The sequence below is a fragment of the Archocentrus centrarchus genome, chromosome 17, assembly GCF_007364275.1.
Source record: "Archocentrus centrarchus isolate MPI-CPG fArcCen1 chromosome 17, fArcCen1, whole genome shotgun sequence".
Taxonomy (NCBI): Eukaryota; Metazoa; Chordata; class Actinopteri; order Cichliformes; family Cichlidae; genus Archocentrus; species Archocentrus centrarchus.
The window spans coordinates 27,392,531-27,417,187 of record NC_044362.1 but is presented as its reverse complement, the minus strand read 5'-3'; the positions used below and the strand labels follow the sequence as shown (position 1 = coordinate 27,417,187).

General features: G+C 38.2%; 1 protein-coding gene across 1 annotated transcript in view; it reads right to left on the bottom strand.

Moving 5' to 3' along the window:
- The window catches only part of LOC115795614 (dual specificity testis-specific protein kinase 2-like), a 37,186-nt gene that overhangs the window by 5,407 nt on the left and 7,122 nt on the right, over positions 1–24,657 (bottom strand). The window contains 7 exon segments of the mRNA XM_030751601.1: positions 3,788–3,874; positions 4,688–4,771; positions 5,068–5,152; positions 8,106–8,188; positions 9,408–9,554; positions 16,682–16,730; positions 19,496–19,617. Of these exon segments, the coding sequence (XP_030607461.1) occupies positions 3,788–3,874; positions 4,688–4,771; positions 5,068–5,152; positions 8,106–8,188; positions 9,408–9,554; positions 16,682–16,730; positions 19,496–19,617 (657 nt within the window).

Sequence of the window (24,657 nt, the reverse complement as noted above, 5' to 3'; positions counted from 1 at the left end):
ATTCTATCATTACTCAATCGAGTAAGAAATATTTTTGTCTTATTAATCAGCAATAATAAATATTGAAAAGAGAAAAAAAAACACAGGTCTTGAATTTGCTCACTGGTTTCCATTTTAGAAATTGCAGTGTTTTTAAAAGTTTAACTGCATACAGCATCTGTCAAAAAAAAAAAAACCTAAAGCGTTTCACTGTATTTATACATATTAAAGTCATATTTTTTAAAGAAAAATATTGTCTTAAATGCAAAATAAATATTCATGCCATAATGTCAAACAGGAATAAAAGTATACATACAACCTGAACTAAAGCATAAAATAAAACAGCCTTTACTTCGTCATTTTGCAAAGCTTTCTTACATAGTAGGAAGCATAAGAAGAGCTCTGACAGTGCTGCATCTATGGATGAGGTCATTTGGGTGTGGTCATATGCATGCATTTTTGTGCTTGTGTTTGTGTGCTGCTGAATGAGTAATTATGTGTGGTCTTAAGCCTTTTAAAAAAACAGCATGAAGAAAAGCGAGCATATCAACATTCTCAGAAGTGGGGTTTCCCCTGTGCTTTGTTGCAGCGTTTCCTGCTGCAGAAAATGTTAACAAATTAATGTTAATTATAATTCAGTGTGGTTCAGAGTGTTACTGACCCATGTATATTCTTATTGACCTACAGAGAAAAAAAACTTCTTATATTTTTAAATATTGATATTTTATATGACACAAAATCAGCAAAATCATGTTTTTAAAGGCTTGAAATAAATGTGGCCTGATTCACCTCACACCCCCTCCTTTAGAATCACCCCTTCTAGCTGCCATAAAAGCAGGACGGCTGCCGTCAGCCTTCAGCGAGCTGCCTGATTTGAACATTGTATCTGCATATTTTATTTATTTATTTACTGTAGCTTTCCCCTGTATAAAACAAACAGCGGCAGATGGGTGCAGCTACAAAGTTCTCTTTTCTTCATGTTGGAGCTTGTTGATCAGGTGGTTTTGATGAAGGACTCCGCCAGCTTTTCCCAGTAAAGTTTATAACGATGGTTACAGGAAATAGCGCTGACGGTAGAAAAACATTTTCTTTCACTCCACTTGAGCTCACCGTCCCTGTATCCGCTCCGCCTATGTGTGCTTGCCGTGGATTGCAGATTCGTGGATTTAACAAAGCGTCTAAGCAAAAAATTTGAGCTGAGGATTTTTATAATCGAGTTACTTGACGAATCGTTGCAGCCTTAGTCTCTGGAGCTTGAAAAAGGCGACTGGACTTCTTTTTGTTTCTTGAAGACGTTTCACCTCTCATCCGAAGGCTTCTTCAGTTCTCAACCAAATGGTGGAGAGACCCAGGTATTTAAACCCCTGTGGGTCTCTCCACCATTTGGTGGAGGTCTCAAATACCTGGGTCTCAAATACCTGGGTCACAGCCCTCCACCCCTCATAAAGTTCAGCTTTACAGTCCATAAAAGTCACGTCTCAAATACCTGGGTCTCTCCACCATTTGGTTGAGAACTGAAGAAGCCTTTCGGATGAGAGGTGAAACGTCTTCAAGAAACAAAAAGAAGTCCAGTCGCCTTTTTCAAGCTCCAGAGACTACTATGACCTGGATAACTGAGAATCTACACAGACACGTTGCAGCCTTACAAAGAATTACTTTAAATTTTATTATAAAAAAATATGTTGATTATGTAACACTATATAATAGTTCGCATAAACAAACCACATCAATGACTCCACAAGCCTTTTAAAGTGTGTTTTAGAGGGCGGCGCTTTAGTGGCACAAACAAAGGACCGTTTATGATTTTTTAAAAAATTATTTTTGGTACTCTAGTTGGAAAACATTCAGTTTCTCAGCAGACCGCTGTATAATATTACGATCGGTCATAAAAAACAATGAACATTGATGATTCCCTTCTGTCAATAAATTTTTAATTGTCTTTAGCAATAAAATGATAATAAAATGCTTTTTATGACTAGGAATTTACCTTTGGGTGGTGCCAACACATGTAAGCACAATTATCACCATAAATTAGTCAAATGCTTTTACTATTATATTACACTGCAGTTGATATACCTTTGGCTCTTGCTAAAATTCTCAATGAGAACATTATAAATTCCCCTCTGCAGGAAAACTCCTACTTAATATTTAACTTCCTTGAACAGTGACATGCTGATTTTATGAACCTTTTTTAAACTAAAGTGATGAAACTGGAGGGACATTTAGGAAACTGAGGATGTCAAAGCTCAGGGGCAAAACAAAAGGGGGAGAAATAAGAAGAGGTGATGATGGAAGACTGGAAGATGCAGGAAATTTCAATCAGGGAAACAGGCTGCTGGGAGGAAAAAGAAAACATGATTAAGAATGAAAGTGTGGCTAAAAGATGATACTCAGCTGGCAAAGAAGTGCAAAGAGGTCAAAATGAAATGCTAGAAAGAACCGGGCTTGGAAACAGACTTGAAGGAGGATAAGGATGATGAAAGCAAGACCACAGATCAGGATGAGAAGGGATAGAAGAGGCCTATCTAGTCTTAATCAGCAGGGTGCTGTAAAGTATTTAATGCACTCATCATCTGTTGTTGTAATTAACTTCAGAGAAAAAAAAATCATGCTTTCAGTTCAGTAATGATGTGGGTAAAACAAAAGCAGCAAAATCTCATTTAAAGTGTACAAGTATATTTTATTTGGTTTGGTTTATTTACTGCTTATTCCAGTTACTTTAACAACAAACCAGTGTATGAATATTAAGAAAAGCAGAATCTGCCAAGTAGGAAGTCTAGCTTTGAGAGAACAGAACCCCTTCTGGACAGGGAGCTAAATCCGATTATTCACATAATCAGATTGCTCCTTTATTTCTGAACAAGGGAATAAACATTACTTAACTAATTAAAAATAAAACAGGAGAAACTCCAGGACAAAGCCAATTGGGAAACGTTGTCTCAACATAGAGAAGTTTGTGATAAACACATTATAAAAACAGACTGAAGCACGGTAGCAGTGAGGCATCAACTTCATAAGCTACTACTGCTGCCTACCTGCAAGCTGTTCAGGTTTCTCACAAGCAGACAGCAGCTGTTTATTATCAGTGAACTAATGCTGACAAACACATTCATTTTGCTAGAAATCTTTTAAATATTTAACAGAGCAAACACGGCTATGTTTTGTTCCCTTCCTGTAACTGCTTGTCAGAGATAAGCAGCCCTACATGCTCACCGCTCCTGCAAAATGGAAAGCAGAAGATTGGCAATTGATGAGCAATGAACAATATCACGCACATCTCCCAGTAAACAATAACAATCAAGTATTCCCTCAAGCCAACAAGTATTTTAAGCTTAAAGGAAACCTAAGCTGTTCATTCAGCTCCAGATTTTTTATTTACAAGAGCAGGTTTAAATGATTCACAAGTCAAAATAGTTGATATTTGTCTCATTCTGGGTTTTGATGCAGCCACTTGGTTCATTATGTCTGAAATAAGCTGCAAGCTTCTCACCCCTCGAGTCAACTTTATTCTGATTGGCTGCCAAACACAAACAGAAGGTCTGAAGAGCAGGTGGGTGCAGCTTAAGTGTTCACAGCCAAAGCTGCGTACCTCAGATGACTATTTATTATTGTTATCTGCTCCCATTGGACATCGTACCAATCAAAGAGCAGGAAAAAACTAACAGAGCGTGAAACAGATCATTTAGAGCAGCCTCTGTTTTGTCTCACAGAGATTACTCGGACACGCACTGACCTCAGTATTTAAATCCTACTTTGAACTTGTATTATTTTTGATATGACAAAGAATGAGATTGTATAATGGACTCACATTGCAACAGTTAAAGGCCAGCTGGAGGAAGTCAGGCGGACAGTCTCCAACCATGTGCTGGAACGTGTGATAGTCCAGGCCGAAGTTCTAGTCAGAAGGGCAAAGCGCAGAGAGAAGGACAAGGAGGTGTGAGATACATGAAGGACAAACAGGAAATCCATATTCAGTGAGATAAAGATGGAGACAGACAGAGATTCATCAGATGTTTGACATACTGCAACTCAACTGCCAAAGCCAGCTTCATGTCACACTAATCCCTCTGACATGATCCTGCTGGCTGCCAACTTTTCTTTTGCGAATAGACCATCAAGGACTAATAACCAGCCACTTGGATTTACTTCTAAGCCAAGCTTAAAGGCACAATTCACACTGGAATGCAAAGGATTATCCTTTTGACCAGTTATCATTCTTAATGAAATCATGCCAACTTCCATACAGAAGATGCTTGGTAAGAGATTTTAATGTTAAACAGGGCAGAGAGCGCAAGTGTGTGCGTGATTAAAGTTTCTGCATTTCATAATTTTAATGCCAGTATAAGATGCTACTGCAGCTACAAATGAGACTGAATAAGACTGAATAAGACAATCAACATGCAAACCTTAATTTACTTGTACAACACATATACTATTTGCCTCATGCAAAGAAAGCTAGGAGATAAGCACAATCAGAAAGTTTAGAAGATGAATTAATATTAAATATTTGAAGTAAAAATTTTAAAAGGGTGGGAAAATGTTTGACACTCCTTTTCGGTTTGGTGAGAAAAGTGACTATTTTACTGTATAAGCATGGTGAGAACCATGGCACAACAACAGGATTAGTCTGTGTACAGAGCAAACATGTAGACGGAGTATTAAAAGGTCATATGATTGGAAAAGAGATGGGAGGCAGATGAGCAGTCACCTCTGTGCGAGGAAGGAAGTCGGGGTCGGCCTGAATCCTTGCAATGATTTCACACAGGATTATTCCATAGGAGAACACATCTGCCTGAAAATAGATCAAAATTAACATCTGCACACATACCCACAAGAGCAAAGAAAGACTGTTTATAAAAATGGAATATTCCCCTTTCTAACAATTCAAAGTCAGAGCAACTGTGAGTCATCTGCTTGTATCATTAGTAGTTGCAAAGGCAAAAAATGAGCTTTTGCTCTTCCTAAGATTCAGTTTCCATCAGGGATTGTTTAGGTTTAATCAAAACTAATTTAACAATGTCTAATCAAAGTTTATGTTCAATCCAATCTGAGGCCATAGCAACGCTTGTTGTAAAGACAAACATCTACCTTCTCATTGTAGGGTTCATCTCTCAGCACCTCCGGAGCCATCCAGAAAGGAGACCCAACCACTGAAAGCTTCTCTCCTTCAGCGCTAAACACACCACAACAGACACACAATAATTTATTATATGCAGCATGCCATCATAATAAAATAAAAATTTAAAAAAGCCAGAAAATGTAAGAAACTTTAAGATTACTACTGAACCCTGTGTTCCTGCTTTACTGATGTAATAAAGATTTTAAACTTTCTATAGGATGTGGCAAACTGGTGCAAAGTTGCTTGGAAATAACCAGGAAGAGAAGCCTGCCATGATCCTGTTCATAAGTGAGTAAATGAAGGTTCTGAAATATAACATAAAACTTAATATAATCACTTGCTAACAGGTTGATGTTGAAGCATTAGCAGTTAAAGTAAAAGCCAGTTTAAGTGCATTAGTGGAGTAAACTAATATAGTCCATCAGTGAAAACAAGGAGAAAAACAAGCCCTTGTTTTTCTGCTCTAGACTTGCTCTGCATGTATATACCAGTGATTTTTTTTTTTTTTTTTTGGGGGGGGGGGGGGATAAATTAGAAATTATAATCCCAATTCCAAAAAAAAGTTGGGACGCTGTAAAATGTAAATATAAACAGAATACAATGATTTTGCAAATCTCATAAACCAATATATTAATCACAACAGAACACAGAAACATCTACGGTAATTAAATGTTTAAACTGAGACATTTTAGCATTTCATGAAAATATTAGCTCATTTTGAATTTAATGGGAGCAACACGATGGGGGCAACGAAAGGCTAGAAAAGTAAGTAGTACTAAAAATAAACAGCTAGAGGAACATTTGAACACTTCCAGAAATCAGCATCTGTGAGCACAGTTCACCATCTCATCCACAATTTCAGGTTAAAGCTTTATGATGTAAAGAAGAAGCCATATGTGAACATGAGCCAGAAATGCTGCCATCTTCTCTGAGCCAAAGCTCACTTAAAATTGAGTGAAGCAGAGCAGAAAACTGTTCTGGGGTCAGATGAACTGTAACTTGAAATTGTTTTTGTGAAAACGTGGATGCTGCCGTGTTCTCTGGACTAAAGAAGTGAGGGACCATCCAGCTTGTTATCAGCACTCAGTTCAACAGCCTGCTGATGGTACTGGGGTGCATTAGTGCCTACTGAATTGGCAACTTGCTCATCAATGCTGAAATGCTATAACCAGATTTTAGAGCAACACGTGCTCATTCAGATAACATGTTTCAGGGAAAGCCCTGTATATTTCAGCAAGACATTGCTAAACTGCATGCTGCATCTATTAAAACAGCATGGCTTCATAGTAGAAGAGCCTGCACTCCTGACCTTTCACCAGTTGAAACCATTTAGCTTATCATGAAATGAAAAATATGACAAAGATGACCCAGCTAGAATTCTATATTGGACAAGAATGGGACACATCCCTCTCCCAAAAGTCCGGCAGCTGGTCTCCTCCGTTCCCAGACATTCACATGGTCCTGTCCCGGCTCTTCTTGAGACTTAAAATGATACTTTTGATATGTTTTATTTATGTTCTATTGTGAATAAAATATGGGTTTATAAGATTTGCAAATAACTGCATTCTATTTTCATTTACATTTACATGGTGTCCCAGCTCTTTTGGTACTGGAGAACTACCAGGAAGACCTTTTAATCACCTTTCATAACATTTACAGTGCTACACTATAATAATAATCTTAACATTCTTTTCTTTTCAGTTCAGTAACTTTTGCTCCATATATATTTAAACTGGATGAAGTAAGGCAAGATTAATCATTTCCTGACAAGCTGCACTCACCCAGCTAATAAGGAATAATAACGGGAGTGGTTACTTTCTGCACAGTAACACCCATACATGTTTACATATGCGCATGCATACTGCATTACATAAGTTATCATTATGTCTCATCGGCGGTGCTCCTGAATCTAGTTTAGAGAAGACAACCCAGGACTCCTCCTTTGTTCTGCTGCAGGATTAAAAAAATAAAACCCTGCACTGATAGTATCCTACTGTTATCAAAACACTAAAGAAGGGAATGTGAACTGTAGAGGCGGCTGTTAATGTTAGTGCCTGACCTATGTGTCAATAAATAACCCCGTGAGTGGTATGAGGAGGAGGAGGAGGAGGAGGATGACGAAGACGCTTAAGTTGCTGTAACAGCAGCAACAGAAAGGTACAAAAAACATGCAGAGAACAGACATGAACGAAAAACAGGCTGGAATACTAAACTCGTGACCTGACATATTCTCTTGCATTCATTACAATGAGTAGCACTTTTAATAAGTAGATGTGACAATGTGCTAATTTATTCCTGACACAAACTAAAATGTGGTGGAGAGCTAAAAACCCTACCCAGCAAATATGTAATCCCAGTCAATTAAATTACATAAACCAAACTATGTGACATGCTCATAGAAGTGTTAAGTAGCAGCCACTACAAGCAAGTGCTTTATTGTAACAACACTGGCCGAACTGATGAAACCCACTGCAGCTTTAGAGTACAGCTATTATTTACCAGATAAAACAAAGCTAGCACAGAGATCAGTTTTGGTATTTTTAACATACACAGCCGAGTCTGCTGTCTTAATCAGTCTAATTTTAGCTCTGGGTTTTTGAAAAAGGCCTGTGGTTTTACCTACGAAATGTCTGTGTCTGTTCATCAGCATTTCCCCAACTCTTTAGTGATCAGTACGTGGTGTGCGTGTGGTTTTTGACAGCTGTATATGACTGAGTCTAGTACAAGGTGGATGAGAACAGCTGTGATGCAAATACAGTGAAAGTCCAACTAAAAACCAGCGGTGGGTGATAATTATCAATGACATCACTGTTTTAGTTGGTCCCTTTTACAACACAGTTTAGATTCAGTGTTAACATGAGTAATTGTGACTGTTACGCTGGTAGAAAAACAGACGTAGGGCCTCCAAATGTTTCTCTGTCAGTGAAGTTATGATTATTATTTTTAATACTAATAAAAGATCCAGGCCTGAACATGTTTTGTGTAGAGATCACTGAATCTTCCTTACAGATTGGCAGGGATCTTTTCTGCCAGGCCAAAGTCTCCCACCACTGCTGTGTAGATGCCATCATCAGTCTTGATCAGGCAGTTCTGTGAATGCAGAAAGACACGTAAGCTTGAGGAAGTTGCCACAGTGAGGGATTAAAAAAAAAACATTTTGTGACCTAGCAATACTAGCCAAAACCTCCACTTCCTACTGAACTTGCATTCATCATAATACATAGTGTTGCAAGTTGGAACCTTCCACTTCAAGTTCAGTTAACAGCCTGTAAATATGCTGTTTACTGATAGGAACTTGAATTTTTTTTTTACTTACTAAAACAGCACATGCACTTCATCTGCACACCCCTGTGTAACTTATCTGTGACATTTGGTAGTCTCAGCTACTCAGATGAGTTGAATGTTAATGTTCTACCTACTCAGTTTATTTATATATCAGTCTAACTGGGGTAACTTATGCTACAGTAATCCAGTGCATAATTAGACGTCTCCCTTCCTTCATCAGCATGTTACTCTTTAAACTACAGGACAATTTCTGCAATAAAGGAGGAAAGTACAATAAGAGGAGGGTCTTTGGAAGAGCATTAAATAAATACAAACCAGACAATGTTGCTTTGTTCATTTACTTCCCTGACTGGTATGAGTCAAAGCAAAATGAACTCTGCATTCATATTGAGGAACTATAATATGAAGGCTATGAATACATCACATGACCGCAAGTGTTCTCTTGCTTTTTGTGTTTTCATCTAGTCCAGACGAAAATTTCACACACTTTATTTTTTCAGGGCACTTGTTTATTATTTAACAGATGAAGAACTATAAGCTGAGAGGGGAAATAAATATGATTTTACAGCAGAGTGCATACTGTTCATGTTCCCTCGCTGTGCCAACATGGCTCTGGGTCAAGTTGGAAAACTAGAAGCAGCTTGGTACAAAATATCACATCTGACAGTGATGGTGGTCTTTACAGAGAGGTCAATAAAGGGATGGTAAGCTGTGTTCCAAGGACACACTTAAACATAAACTCCCTTATTATCCCGGGATTAAAAAACAAACAGAAAAACAATAATCTGTTTAGACTAACTAGTATTTTATTATAAACTACTAGCCACAGGAAACCTATAAAGTAGCCAAAGTCAAACATTTTGTATTTTCTCATATTTTGTATTATTCTGTAAACACCACAGGGGTTGTATTCTGAAAACGTCCAAACGATACTGAAGCATTTATTTTTCTGGGGCCACAAGCAGGCCATTTTTTTGTACCTACTGTTTCACCTCTTAATGACAAATTCAGCCATCAAACTAACCTTGGAGGTGAGGTCCCGGTGGAATATGCCTTTGGAGTGCAAGTAGGCTAGACCGCTGGCAATATCATAGGCTAATTTCACCCTGGTTGGCCAACTCAGGTGTTTGTTGCTGTCCAGAAGCTGCTCCAGGTTCCCACCATTGATGTACTACATGAAGAGAAAGACACATCTATAACTTAACTGGTAAATATCCAAATTTTTTTTATACAAGCTTTACATTCAACCTTAACATACCCCAACAGCCACAGAAAATAGTTTTTAAAATATGTCAGCTAAGTAAATGCCTGAATAGTGAAATGCTATAACATAATTTACAATAAGTTATTAGCTTGAGAACCAACAACATGCAATAGGGCTTCTTTAAATTCAAGGACAACAATTTGCCAATTAAAATATTTAATTCAATTCAATCCAATTTTATTTATATAGTGCCAAATCACAACAGTCGCCTCATGGTGCTTTATACTGTAAGGTAAAGGCCCTACAATAATTACAGAGAAAACCCAACAATCAAAACGACCCCCCCCTATGAGCAAGCACTTGGCGACAGTGGGAAGGAAAAACTCCCTTTTAACAGGAAGAAACATTTTAGTATTATAGTATTAGTATTTAGTATTATAGTATTGAACGAGGAACTGCAAAAACATTTCCATTTGCCTGCACATGTCATTGTGACAATAAGATTGGGAAATATCAAATTATTTTGCAATGCAACTAGATACTGAGTTAGTCTGAAAACTCCAGTCATAGCAACATAACACTCCCTGATGTCAGCAGCAGAAACAGAAACAGAAGGACTTGCTGGCTTCATAATTCATTAGTCACCTGGTCCAATCACACTCGCCATCATGAACATACAGACATACATTCAAGCTCCACAGAGGGTCTGACTAATAGTGTTACTCAGTCTAACTACTCATTTAACAGCTCAGAGTAGAGTACTGACCAGTTGGTTGCGGTGACTACAGACGGCTTGCCTGGTGTGTTGGCTGATGTATTGACCAACTGCCTGAACAAAATCTGGTCTGCAGGCCCATTCAACTGGCTGACAAAGTGGCTGGTTTCCTTAACATGAACCGTCTGGCCATCGTACAGGCCGAGGAGTGGGCAGCCGAATGGGTAAACCTATTCATTAGGTTTAAACTACGCTGGGTCCTTCACTTTGTCTGTCAGCTTTGGTCCAGAAGAATGTTGCTGACCTTATATCTTGTATGCAAAGACGCCCTAATTCCATGTCATATATCACAAACAACTGTAGTTTAACAGTGAGAGATGAGGCGAGATGAGGCGAGGCTCTGGTTCAACTGTGGTTACTAGTAAAAAAGGAAACTGATGCTGAAATGGAAAAAATAGCTATAATATAGAAACAGGTTTAACTTAAAGTGATGATTTCAGGGAGTAAATTTAGACACACAGAACGCAAATTTTATGCATAAATGTAACCACAAATTTCCCATCAGGGAGGGACATTTCTTGTCAGCAAACATGCACGAAGACCTTTACATATTTTTATCTATTTGTACAACATGCAACAACCTTCATCTGAACAGGCATTATCTTAAACAACAGGTATTACTTGGATTTAGAATTCAGAAAGTGTGCAAACTGGGCCCTATGACCACAATCTATCGTTACTCACAATCAACACATAAGCTTGCAGAAATGTTTGTGTTTATCTCTGCAGACGGATACTTCCATGTACTGGACTGCTGTCTTTCCCAGTTTCTACAGGGATTTGATCAGGCAATCTTCGTGCCTGTGAATGTGTGTGAAACTGAACCCAAAATATTGAGCTGCCTGCAGTCTTTTACCCTCAGATGTGCTGTCACACACATCCATATACACAAACACCACTTCAAGATGTCAGAGAATTACAATATTTGTCCAGTAAATTCCTCAGTAGCCACAGACTTCAACATCTGTTGTCTATGCCTGACTGGAGTTTAGGAAGAGGGGAACACAACAGAAGAGAACTCAATTAGTCAATTAAAACAAACAAACAAAAAACTAACCCAACTTCCTTTCTTCACACAGTGTATAAGCACACCAACAGAATATGTAGCAAGCACAAAGTACGCATAGTCCAAAATGCAAATCACACAGTTTTACAGAAGACTGCTCCTGTTGTGTCAACTAAAAGCAACAAAGTGGAAAGACAGTTACACTTAAAAAAGCCTCTCACTCATGCATGGTGTATTTCCCAGAATTTACTTCATCCTGTTGATGAAGTTACTGATATACTAAGGTGATTGTTCAACAGGGCACGTTTGGGCCACATACTGTGACCATGTAAGATACAGTGAGCTGAGGAAATAAAAAACATATGGTTGGTCACAATTACTCTGGAGGACTGTCTGCATTTCAGGTTAAAAACACTGGAAAGCCTCAAACAAAGACTTCTTGTTTGCTGCCGAGAGCAGCTTCAAACAGCAGTATAATCCTGGCATGGGTCATGACTTACCATTAGCCCAGACTACGATTGCAGAAGCAGTTCATCTAAGTTGCATTAAAATGAAGCTGAGCAGAGGCGGAACAAGGCTTTGTGGTCTACATCACTGTACATCGTGCAGCATCTTCAAAGGATGATTTGCATGTGAAATGGTAATCCGGTGCAGATGCTGGATACCCACATGTTGCAACAATTCTTATCCTTATTATTATATCCTACATTTATGCAGGTCAAAGACTCATTGGGAATACATTTTCAAGAGTAACCTGGCCAAGAGGCAGCAGACAAAACAATATCCAAAACATATGCAATAAAATATGAAGGTCAAAACCAATTTCAGTACAACTCTAAGAAGAAATCATATTAACCCAGAGTACTATTTTCATGATCCTTTAAAATTGATTTAGAATCCACCACAGTAACCAGTTCTGAGAATTTCCAGTCCTTCATTAGATTCTTCCAGGAAAAACAGACAATATATTTAAAAGCTTTTGGGCTCAATTCTGTTCTGATTCTGGGGACAAACATTTGGAAAAACACTGCGAGAGCAAAGACCTTCCTGATACATATGAATGCACACAGGTAGAGTGAGCCAAGAGGAGAGTTTTATATACAGAAAGCAACCAACAGGAAAGTCTGCAAATGTACAGCGATGGCCACATAGAGACACAGCAGCACACAGAGATCAGTGTGCATGTGATTTACACAACTAGTAATAAAACATAAAGCACAATAATACACATCCATATCACTGTATAACTTATTTAGGTACTGGTCAGGAGCATTTTAAAAAAGCAGCTCATCATAATCCAATAAAAGGTTAGAAAACAAAACCCAACCCCCCTACAATAGATGGCTGGTTAGACGTTACTTTTGAATTATTCAAGATGGAAAAATTAACCTACACCCTGAATATCCAAAGAAATAAATTCTACCGAATTTGGAACAGGTGGATAAAATATGTAACCTCATTTAGAGCCGGGTTTCTCTAACCTCTCTTTTTCTCCATCCCAACTGGTGAAAGTTGCATTACTGTGTTCCCCCCCATCTCTTTATGTTCCTCTTTTACTCTTGTTTTTCCTATTTATTTTGCTGTTTTTAGTCCCCCCCCACCCCCCCCCCCCCCCCCCCCTCTTGTTTATAGTTTAATGGAAAAAAAAACCTGGAAACTGGGAAGATGTCTGGAAAACGAAATAAGTATATGTAAGTAAATCTGCTATCTTTCAAATAAAAAAAAAAATTAAAAAAAGGTTAAAAAAAAGTTGCAGATGTCAAGGATTTCCTTAAATAGATGGAGAAATGGGGTTTAATTCTGACATATGTTATAAGATGATGACTTCATTTAATGAAACATCTGTTAAAAATCCAGAAATGTTTTGGTGCACTGACAGAATGAAATGGTTGTTTAATAACTTCAGTGTTTATTAACTGGATGCCTTTATATTTAAAGCTTGGAGAAGACGTCAGGCTGGATTATTTATTTAGCACTTCTAAGTTATGGTGCTATTCTAACTTGATTTCTTTCTTTCCTTTTTCGTGTTGTATGCCTGTTCGCGCTGGGCATATTTTCTATGCATGACACAATAATAAAATCTAATCCATCATTGTCATCGCTTGCTGACTTTGCCTGTCCTTAATGCTAACAGCACTTATGAAAAACCTAAAGCTTCAGTTTCAAGGCAGAATACGTGGAGATGTGCTTGTGTCTGGGTGTGAGTCAGTCAGTTTATTGAGGCAGCTCGAGGCCATGCAGTAACTTCATTCTCCTCTTCCTCTGAGCACAGCCACATAGTGGGGGTCAGGTAACAAAACGCCATGAGCCTGCTACCAGAGTCAGAGCATACAGATTGGTCCTGACACGGCACAACAGGATCTGTTTATGCTGCAGAAGGAATACAAGATCTACCACAGAGTGTATGTATATTTACATGTTTCTTATAATGCAGCACTTCCCTTTGCAGCATGGCCAAGTATCAAATGTGTGTAAATTCAGTATCCTAAGATGTGTTCTATTATGAAACTGGTGTCAGTCTCTATTTGTCAAAGCTACAATATGCACATTCACTATGCAGCACAGCAGTGTAATTTAGAACTATTTACTAATTTAGAACTATTTACTACTTCTATTTACTAATTTAATTTACTAATTTACTAATTTACGATTCGTCTTAATTTACTATTGTGCACTGTATTTTAGTAATCATTTTTATCACTCATATTTTTATTATTTTATTATTTATTGTCTGAGGCACCTAAAAGGAATGCATTTTAAATTTCGTTGTGCAACTTCTGTGTACAATGACAATAAAGATTCTGATTCTGATTCTGATTCTGATTCTAGAACATGTGTGTGAGCCTGGGAGCATCTCTAACAGTGTGTGCTTTCTTCAGAGTCAGATAAACCATGGCTATCAGCCCAAATTTACATGTAATTGAATATATCATGCAAATTCAACTATAATGATTTACATAGAAGATGTGGCTCATCACTGGCTGAACTGTTGACGTGTCGCTGCATACATTTCACTGTGCATTGTACTGTGTATAACTGTGCATGTGACAAATAAATACTATCTTAATCTTAATCATAAATGAATGTTCATGTAGATTTAAATTAGTGCATCTGTTATAAATGAGTGGTCGGTCAGTTTATGTATATAAAATAAAATAAACAAAGTGACAAGTCAGTCTGCAGAATAATTAATTTACACTGCATTAAGCAACAGAGGGCAACCATACTGTTGCAAGAAAACAGGAGTTGCGGTTTCCATAATATTACTATCTGTAAATGAATTACTTAACAAGAATCACTCTGAGGCAGCTCATTCTCTGGGCAGTATTTACCTTTAAGTGAAGAATACTGTACTTTGTATATACTGTATTCATTTTGTTTTCTTTGTTCTTTTTAAATGTACTTGAATAAATTTGTAGTGCAGTAAAAACAAGGGCAAAGTGCAGGCTTTTGTTATTTGGCCAGTTGAAACCCATTTTAATGCACTTAATTTTGAGTATAATTGTTTTTTAGTTCTGTGGATTCATGCTCTCTCAACAAGAGTTTATTTAAAGATATAACCCATTTTAGGTCAAGTCAAGTGAAATGCAAAAGTGAGGTCAGAGGTCAAATGTGACATATTTTAAATATTTATATGGTACTTTATATATGTTGGCAAAACACACCACACTTGTAGGAACCATAGTTATAAGTTATAAGACCTTTTGTCAATTTTTGCCCAATAAATCATCAAGTTTACCTTGAAGACTCTGGTGGATGTAAGCCAAATTTGATTGGATTTTTAGCATGACCCCCACTCTGCACCCCTACAAAGTTTTATCAAGATTCATTCAAAAGTTTTTGAGCTACACACACACATGCAAATGCTATCAAAAACATAACCTCCTTGGCAGAGGTAATTAATCATTTGGTATTCTCGAGGTTAGGGGTTATAACAGGGCAAACAGCCTTGTCCTGTTAAAACATTTTGTGATATAAATGGCAAGTAAATCTATGTCTGAAGGCCCTGAGCCTTGAGACTGAAGTAAAGAGCCTTTACTGCTGTCTTAAAGAAAAACAAATCATTGAAAAATAATGGAAAACACCCTTCATAATTTCAAAAGCCCCATCTTTTTTTTTTTGTCTGAGCAGCAGTTTAAAAACTGTCCTCTAAACAGTTTGCAATGTTTGAGAATCCAGTTTTTTTCTTGATATACTGATTTCCTTGAGAAAAAAAAACAACAACAGACAGTTGGTGACTGGCGTGGGTTTTCTCCGGGTACTCCGGTTTCCTCCCACAGTCCAAAGACGTGCAGTTACTGGGGTTAGGTTAATTGGTGATTCTAAATTGCCCATGGATGTGAATGGTTGCCTGTCTCTCTGTGTTAGCCCTGCAATAAGCTGGCGACCTGTACTGGGTGTACCCCGCTTCTCACCCTATGACAGCTGGGACAGGCTCCAGCCCCCCCATGACCCTGAACAAGATAAGCAGATGAGAATGGATGGATGGAGTTGGTAACTAGTAACTAATTAAATATTTACATATTCAGAATCTTGTGATGAACTGGCAACGATCTGTTCAGGGTGTAACCTTCCTGTTGCCCTGTGACAGGCTGGAAGTGAGTCTACACTTGATAACCAGTTAAGAAAATGGATGGATATTTAGAATCCATGTTTTAGTGCAAAGATTTCTGTGTGAATACTACTGAGTATTCACAATGAATAAAGAAAAAACAAACCTTGGTAATACGAGGTCATTTACTTTAACATTAATGCTACAGGAATTCTGTTTCACATTGAATTTATTCTTAATAACCTGGAGACTAAGGCACGATCTTCTGTGCAACTCATCCTTTCATTCAAGAGTCAAATAAGTAAACTGCTTATCAGACATTTTTGGCAACTAATCAATGCCTATCACAACCAAAAGTATTTATATTTCTCACTCTTCACATACACAGGCTAAAAGTAGGGCTATGAGCAGTTAAAAAAAATGCTTGTAACCCTAATATCCAAACATTTAGCATCCCAGGAAAACTATATTAGCTTCCTGTATCAAATTCTCCCTCCCTCTTACTCACATACACACACAGACACACACAGACACACACTCACAGAGGCCAAGTGTTACGCACACCTAAGGACATTCAGTCTTACAGGCTTGTTAAAACTACTGTGCTGTGTTCACAGATTACAGGTTCACTTGAAAATAAATAGGAACACACACATTAGACTAACACAAAGAATTACAGCATAGGTGCCCCCAGTGCGCAACCTTTCATTAGCAGGCACACTTTGATCTCACATATTGCATTTGTGTACATGCTCTCCTACCTCTGTCAGAGCATGGAGCTGACCCTCATGGACACACACTCCCTTAAACCTAGAGAAACAGAAGCAATGCAAAAGCAAGCTGTTATTAAAAACTTGTTTCATAACACAATTTGACTTGAAAACTGGAAAAACGAAACAGTTCATGAGTCAGTGGTTGAGACACTTACAGAGACATGTTCTCACCTTTGCAAACCGCAAACAAGCAGTTCCTCCTAATTCAATCACTTCCTATATACTGTGTATAAAATATCTATTAAACTAGTATTAAAATTCAAGAATCAAACACTTTTTTGTTGTAAGTAAATAGAAGAAAGCAGCAAGAACAGTTTAGGAAAGATTAAAATTCCAGTAGGCAAGACTGGACAGGCGATTACTGTGAGACTGTCTCATAACAGCAAGATAATAACAGCTCAGCTGCTTCACCTGCATTCCTCCCATTTCTCCCTCTGCCATGCCTTCAAAATTTAAACTCTTAATAAACACAACCACACAATCTGCCATAAGCCTTCTCTTGTGTGTAGGTTTTCTAATCACTGACAAATTGGATGACTGGTATTAAACAAATTTCCTCCCACAGTAACCAACTTTTTAATTATGCAGAAAAGCTGCCTCAGTTTAGCTTGATGACAGTTTGTTTTTCTTTCAATTTTATGACTTTTTATTCATCATTACAAGCCTGAAAGGCGAGAAAATATCTTTAACCCAGAGAGGCCCATGCACTCCTTCCCCTGAAGTCTAATGATGTGCTTGTGTGTGTTTATATTCAGAGCTACACATGAACCAACTTTGTTCAAACTCAGTTGAGGACCGCATAATTCTGAAGGCAGGGAAAAGGTCAACTCTGTGGTTCCTTATTGGACTATAGCTAACAAAGACCCCCTCAGTGCAGGCTTGTTAACACACAGACACTCAATCCACAAGGCACGCTTAACAAAGATGGCATTGTAAAATATGTGTGCTTGTGTGCCTGTGAACACACAAAGATATTTATGCATACATGTGCATGGCCATAAATACACACTCTCCCACACAGAGGCCCAAAGCAGAATGTAAAATATTTACTACGACGACAAAACAACAATCTGATTTTGGAGCAACACAGTCACTCTAATTGGTATAACATCTTATCTTGAAAGTTTTATTGTGTGTACCCACTTTGCTTTTACCTGTTGTAAAATGAAAGCTAAATTTATTTGTAGAGCATTTGCTTTTTACAATAGATGCCGCTTGAAGAAGTTTAAATGGGGATAAGAACTGCACCTGAACAACTTAAAAAAAATGAAATCTAAATTTAAAAAATATTTAATTATTGCAATGGGGCTAGTAAGAAATTTAATAGAAGAAATTAAAGGACAAGACAGCAGTATAATTGCACGTTCAAATCTGAAATTTGAAGATCGTTTGTCTTTAAGATCATCAAAAAGTTCATTCTTACTGAAGGTGGAACTTAAAAGCACCTCCACCATGATGCATGGGTTCTGACCAGGCTGCAACCTGTGGTGCTGAAAAATGAAGCCAGCACAGAAGTGCCAAAAATGGGAGTTCCTTAAATGGCGACTTGAGGCTGGCTCGAAAAGTTAGCCGATTCCCACAGATTCCCATGTTAAAATGACAAACTTTACAGCCAAAAAAGGCTTTGCTCCATGTATCCAATTTTTCCTTTCAAAATAACAGTACGGAGTGAAAAGGCTACTTTCAGCTGCTCCCTTATTCACAAGGGAATCACCACAGCGGGTAAATCCGCATGTTTGATTTGGCAGACTTTTACACTGGATGCCCTTCCTGAAGCAGTCCCTAATGGATCAGTCTCCTCCAGAGATCAAACTGGGGATCTTTCGCTCATTAGGCAAACATTTGAGCTACTACACTATACTATTTAGCCACTAAGGATAGTCCAGAGTAATCTTTTTCTGTCACTCTCCCCTTTTTAAGGCTTACACTTATGTATTAATCAGGAAGTAAATGCTTTATTTCTACGTCAGTGCAAATTAGCAGGTATCTGTGGCTGAGCGATGTACCTGCAGCGTCTATGGATGGACCCTGCTCACCAGGCTTTCTACTTATTTAATTTAATGTTAGGTTCAAAACAAAAGGTTTGATGGATGATGGTTTCTGTTCAAGTCAAAGCTTGAAAAATGTTAAATAGAGACATCACAAAACAGTAAAGACCACAGGCATCACCAACTTTATCACACTTTGTCTCCTTTGCCAGTTCTCTTTTGTCAATCACTGAGCAGATAATTGAAAAAAATGTGATTGACTGTTTATAGCGTCTGCCTTTACCCTTCCCTTTGACAGGGTGGGCTCGCCTTGCTTTTTGCCTCCAGGCATCTAGTGAAACCCTAACAGGAGCTGGCAGTTTAGAAAATCCATTGTTAATAGGCTCTATGTTTGACACAGTTTTAAGCCAACCCCAAAGGAAACAGGTCACAACCACAAGCGCATGAGTAAGTGACAGAAAAAAGTGTTGGTGAAGGGGGAGGCAGACTATAAATTTATCATTACACAGGCAGGTGTTAGCAGAAATTACAGAAGTATTCTGCATGAAGTAATTTGTGCTGAATATGATCTAAAACATATTAAGTCATTATTAAGAATGTGTTTCTTACAATCTGTTGTTGCGTCAAAATGCGATAATTATCTAGAACAACAAAGCAGAAAACCACATTATTTTGCTTGCTTTATTTTACAAGCTGCATTAATATGGCTTTCAGGAACAGCCTCGGTTTAAAATTAAGATGCAATCAACACAGATACTGCTAACTTTTTTTAAGCACTGGAAATAATAAGTTAGTCTCTTATTTGGTTACTAACCTGAGTATATTTGGATGATTAAGCCGGTTCATTAGCTGGACCTCTCTCAACATGTTAGCCCTGTTGCTGCTGAGCTTGTTCATCTTCAGAGCCATAACTTGGTCTGAAGCTCGATGACGTACCTGGAAAACAGTCAAATGAAAATGCATTCAATTAACCTCAAATACAACTAAACACTCTCTCATCCTTTAATATTTGGGCCAGATTCAGTATATTATTATAGCAACAAAAACTATGATTGCACAATACTTAAAATGAACACAACAGTTAAGGCCATGATCAGCTTGTAACCAAGCTCTTCTGCAATTATAACCTAAAAAAAATAAATAACAAACTGGCTCTTGCAACAAGAAAACAAAGGAAGCCGAAAAAGAAGGCAGCACATAAAAGAGAACTGAAATGAGGTCAGTCAATACTGACCAGCCATGACAAAGGAAACTGTCAGTTCAGTGGTGCACAATCAATTTTGTATGATTTTGCATGAGGGTTTAGTTCCCATTGATTTGTTTCATAGTTGTGGCATCATAGTCAATCCATCCATGGTTGGCTGGAGCCAAAGGTCAAAGGTCAAAGGCCAAGCCTTTCCTGTTGAAACTTTAAACAGTACAAATGGTTTCACATAACATAATTAAAACAATAGTAACCTTGTTTCTCAAGTTTTACAGTCTACTAACATTTATTTGTCACTGACTGGTCACAACAAATTCCTGACAGTCTTTGAAGTAATAAAATGACCTTAGTTCTTCACACCACAGGTTTCAGAGATGCCACAACACAGTGCAAAAATTACCAAGAATTTCCGTTCTTTTCAATGCACTCTCGCATGCATGCAAATAGGAAATATTCACGTGCAAACCACAGGTGGCAGCACATCAAATGACTAAGATGCTGCATGCAAATCTATCTACCTACACATGCGCTTTTCAGAAACATTTCAGTTTTAAATCAGTCATTTCAAAAGCCTGAACTGATCCTCCTGTATATAACGAGAGACAAGCTCCAGTCAAAAAGCAACTATTCAAATATCATCAAGAGCTCCAGAAATTATTCATGGACACATGCAAAACAGAGCTACTTCCTGTCACATTAGTATGGCAGTTATGTTTTCAGTTATTCTACTGCAACTTAAATAAACATTTAATTTGAACATTTTAAAAGTTTCAATGCGGCTGATGTTACTGTAAGAGGCATAGTGCATTTTTTGTTAGGTAAAACCTGCCACCATTAAGCAAACAATGCTGCCGCAGTTATTTAACCAAGAAACAGAGGTTGCCGTCTAGATCAGTGGCCAAGGTTGGTCAGTTTTTGACCAGTTCTGACCAGCCTTGCTGTTTTTGGTTATGGACAGTGGCTTAATACAGTATACTTGGTTTGTTAGTAAAAGAAACCCACAATTAATAAATGGAGTCATTTGAAACTGCTGAATTTTTTTTTTTTTTTTTTTGCATGGGTGGGTGCATAAATCTTGTTGTGCATACATCTTTAAAAAAAAAATGTAAAAAGCACCCTACAGTAACAATTTTGCCCTTCAGAAAAGTAAACTGATCAGCACATCAGCACATAATGCTTGCATCTTTGACTAATCATAACAAACTGCTACCTTCAGTTCACCCAAAACCACTCTTATGATGACTAAAAAAAATAGAATGGACAGATTTGTCATCTTATAACAATTGCTCTTTCACTATCTTCCATTAGCACAGCCACATTGACACAAAGGATAGGTGGTATCAATTGCAGCAGGATTCAAGCTTGACAACCAGGACAAAAATCAATATGGATTGCATAGACAACATCAACAATGAAGGTAAAATGTATAGAATGACAACTCTACCTCTATACTGTAGGTTAATTATTTAGAGATTTTTCTAGTGCAAGATGATTACCATTTTCTACAGTATATATATATATCCATACGGATCATGAACTTGAATTCAGACTGTGAGAGTTTTCTGTATCTACTTTTCTCAGATATGCACAAACAAAAAATGTCTGTTCAAGTTCAAAGGAGTGGGCCTGGCTAAAAGAGCCAACAGTCCCCACCACAGGACAGCAGAAACAACAGATGGCCACTCCTCTGAAGGCCTCCTCCCCCACATCCGTCCGAACCCCCAATTCCTCACTCTTCACATCCCCCCATCTGCATTCATCCCCCCTTTTTCTCCACTCTGTGGGCTCCAGCAAACCAACATGCCCAAGTAATCATCATCCCCCTGTAGGAGTAGCTTTTTTTTCCCCCCATCTTCCTCTCTTGTCTCTCCACATTTTTCCACCTCTCTTGCTCTCCTCTCAGATGGAAAACATAACCCCAGTGTCTTTCTACAAACCCTTTACCACCCCCCACCCCACCCCCCAAAAAAACCGAAGCTATAATCAATCCTTACATCCCCCTCCTCTTCATCTCCTCGGCAGCCCTTGTTCTTGCCTTCTTTTGTACTCGATAAACACCTAAAACCTCTTCTGAAGCACCACATTTCATCCCCCTTCATCAGTCTTTCCACACCACCCCAGCAGAATCTGTCCCTCCCCTGCAAACCCCTCCTTTTGCCTCAGCTCTGATCATCACTAATTTCACCACCTTTTGTTCCTCTACCTGTCCATCATTCTCCTTGAGCCTGTCATCAGTACTCTATTATTTCCACTGTCTTTTCTCTAACCTGTACAGTCTTTTCTGACAAAGGACAAAAGAATATCTGGAGATTCAGGTGAAACCTACATTAAATGAAGGGATGCCTTAAAGACATAAAAGCCTGGATGACCTCTAATTTCCTGCTTCTAAATTCAGATAAAATTGAGGTTATTGTTCTACAAATCTTAGAAACATGGTGTCTAATCAGATATTTAATCTGGATGGCATTACCTTGGCCTCCAGTAACACTGAGGAATCTTGGAGTCATTTTTGACCAGCATATGTCCTTCAATGCACATATTAAACAAATATGTAGGACTGCTTTCTTACATTTGCACAATAGCTTTAAAATTAGAAACATCCTTTCTCAGACTGATGCTGAAAAACTAGTTCATGTATTTATTACTTCTAGGCTGGACTATTGTAATTCATTATTATCAGGCTGTCCTAAAAGCTCCCTGAAAAGCCTTCAGTTGATCCAAAATGCTGCAGCTAGAGTACTGACAGGGACTAGAAAGAGAGCAGATTTCTTCCATATTGGCTTCTCTTCATTGGCTCCCTGTTAAATCCAACATTAAATTTAAAATCCTTCTTCTCCCATACAAGTTCTTGAATAATCAGGCCCCATCTTATCTCAAAGACCTCATAGTACCATATCACCCCAACAGAGCACTTCATTCTCAGACTGCTGGCTTACTTGTGGTTCCTAGGATACTTAAGAGTAGAATGGGAGGCAGAGCCTTCAGCTTTCAGGCCCCTCTTCTGAGGAACCAACTCCCAATTTGGATTCGGGAGACAGACACCCTCTCTATTTTTAAGATTAGACTTAAACCTTTCCTTTTTGACAAAGCTTAGAGTTATGGGTGGATCAGGTGACCCTGAACCATCCCTTTTTTATGATGCAATAGGCCTAGGCTGCTGGGAGCTTACCATGATGCACTGAGTGTTTCTTCTTCACTCACCTCTTTTCACTCTGTGTGTGTTTATACACCACTCTGCATTCAATCATTAGTTATTACTAATCTCTGGCTCTCTTCCACACTGTGTCTTTTGTCCTGTCTCTCTCCCCTCAGCCCCAGCTGGTCTCAGCAGATGACTGCCCCTCCCTGAGCCTGGTTCTGCTGGTTTCTTCCTGTTAAAAGGTAGATTTTCCTTCCCACTATTGCCAAGTGCTTGCTCACGGGGGTTATCTGATTGTTGGTGTTTTCTCTATAGTATTGTATGGTCTTTACCTTACAATATAAAGCGCCTTGAGGTAGCTGTTGTTGTGATTTGGCACTATATAAATAAAAGTGAATTGAATTGCAGGCTAGAAGCAACTCTGTTGGAGGTTGGAAGCTTAAAATCCATCTGTATCCAGTTTGGCTCACAAGCTTTGCTTCTGTCTAAATCTTTAGACAGAGCAAGAAAGTGTATTATACAGACTTTTTGGACAGAAACTGGACACCCTTCTTATCTCCAACACAAACAAAATACTGATGTTCAAATGAATTTTCAACAGCAGCATAGATGCAAAGTGATCAATATTTATCTCACTGTGGTTATGCTTGTTTCCTCTCACTGAAACATGTTGTAACTGTATCTAAAATCATTAAGTGTCAGTGTTAGGTTTTTCTGTTCTTGATCCACTCTTTAGCCCAGCTGCAGCACTGTGAGTTATGAATATGTTACAGCGCTATTACACAGATCACAATGGCATGTTTCTGACAGCTGGCATACCAAGTGCACAATGGATTGCAATAGACAAATAGACAGGCTTCATATGGCTAATAAACACCCATTATAATATGCGTCAATTTGCTCCAATACAAATCTTTTGGATCAGCTTGAGCTGTTCTTAACAACACACACATCACTCAAACACCATTGACTGTCAGACACCAACAACAGTGTCATTAATCAGCCCACCCAGGACACAATGGAAACCAAATGTCAAAGCAGGTCATCTCCACTGGAGGTCTCATGTTGCATACAGTACAATACACGGCAAATCCGGTTGCACTAAGGCCATATTGAAATTCCAATATACAAAGACTGACAAGGAAAATTAAATTATATATTCTGACAAATGAAATTGTGTGAACTGAATGTGAGCCTTATCCTGCTTGTATAAGATTTCCCTCAGTGTACAAGATAACAAAACACTTGCCCCACAGTTGCATGTTAAGCCTTTAAGAAACAACAGATCAGTCTTGAATGTCTGCCTCTGGTTAAATCCCCAAAGAAGAATGCATCTTCCTGTAGAGGTTACACTAAAAACCAAAAAATTAAAATGCTCCATTAGTCTACCATCACTTATTTCTAATATATAAAACTCAGCTCCTTTCCTAGATGGGTAATCACACTGCTTATCAAAACCACACTGTGTAGTGCACAAAATTTATGACTGTCATGGCGGTTTGATAACAAAATTAAATATCTCTTCTTATGGGGCTTCGTTTAGCAAAGCTTAACTAATAATGTCAAAGAGCTAATAATCCTGTAAGTGATTGGAGTCTGACTTGAACTAAAAATGACATTAAATTAACAAAAA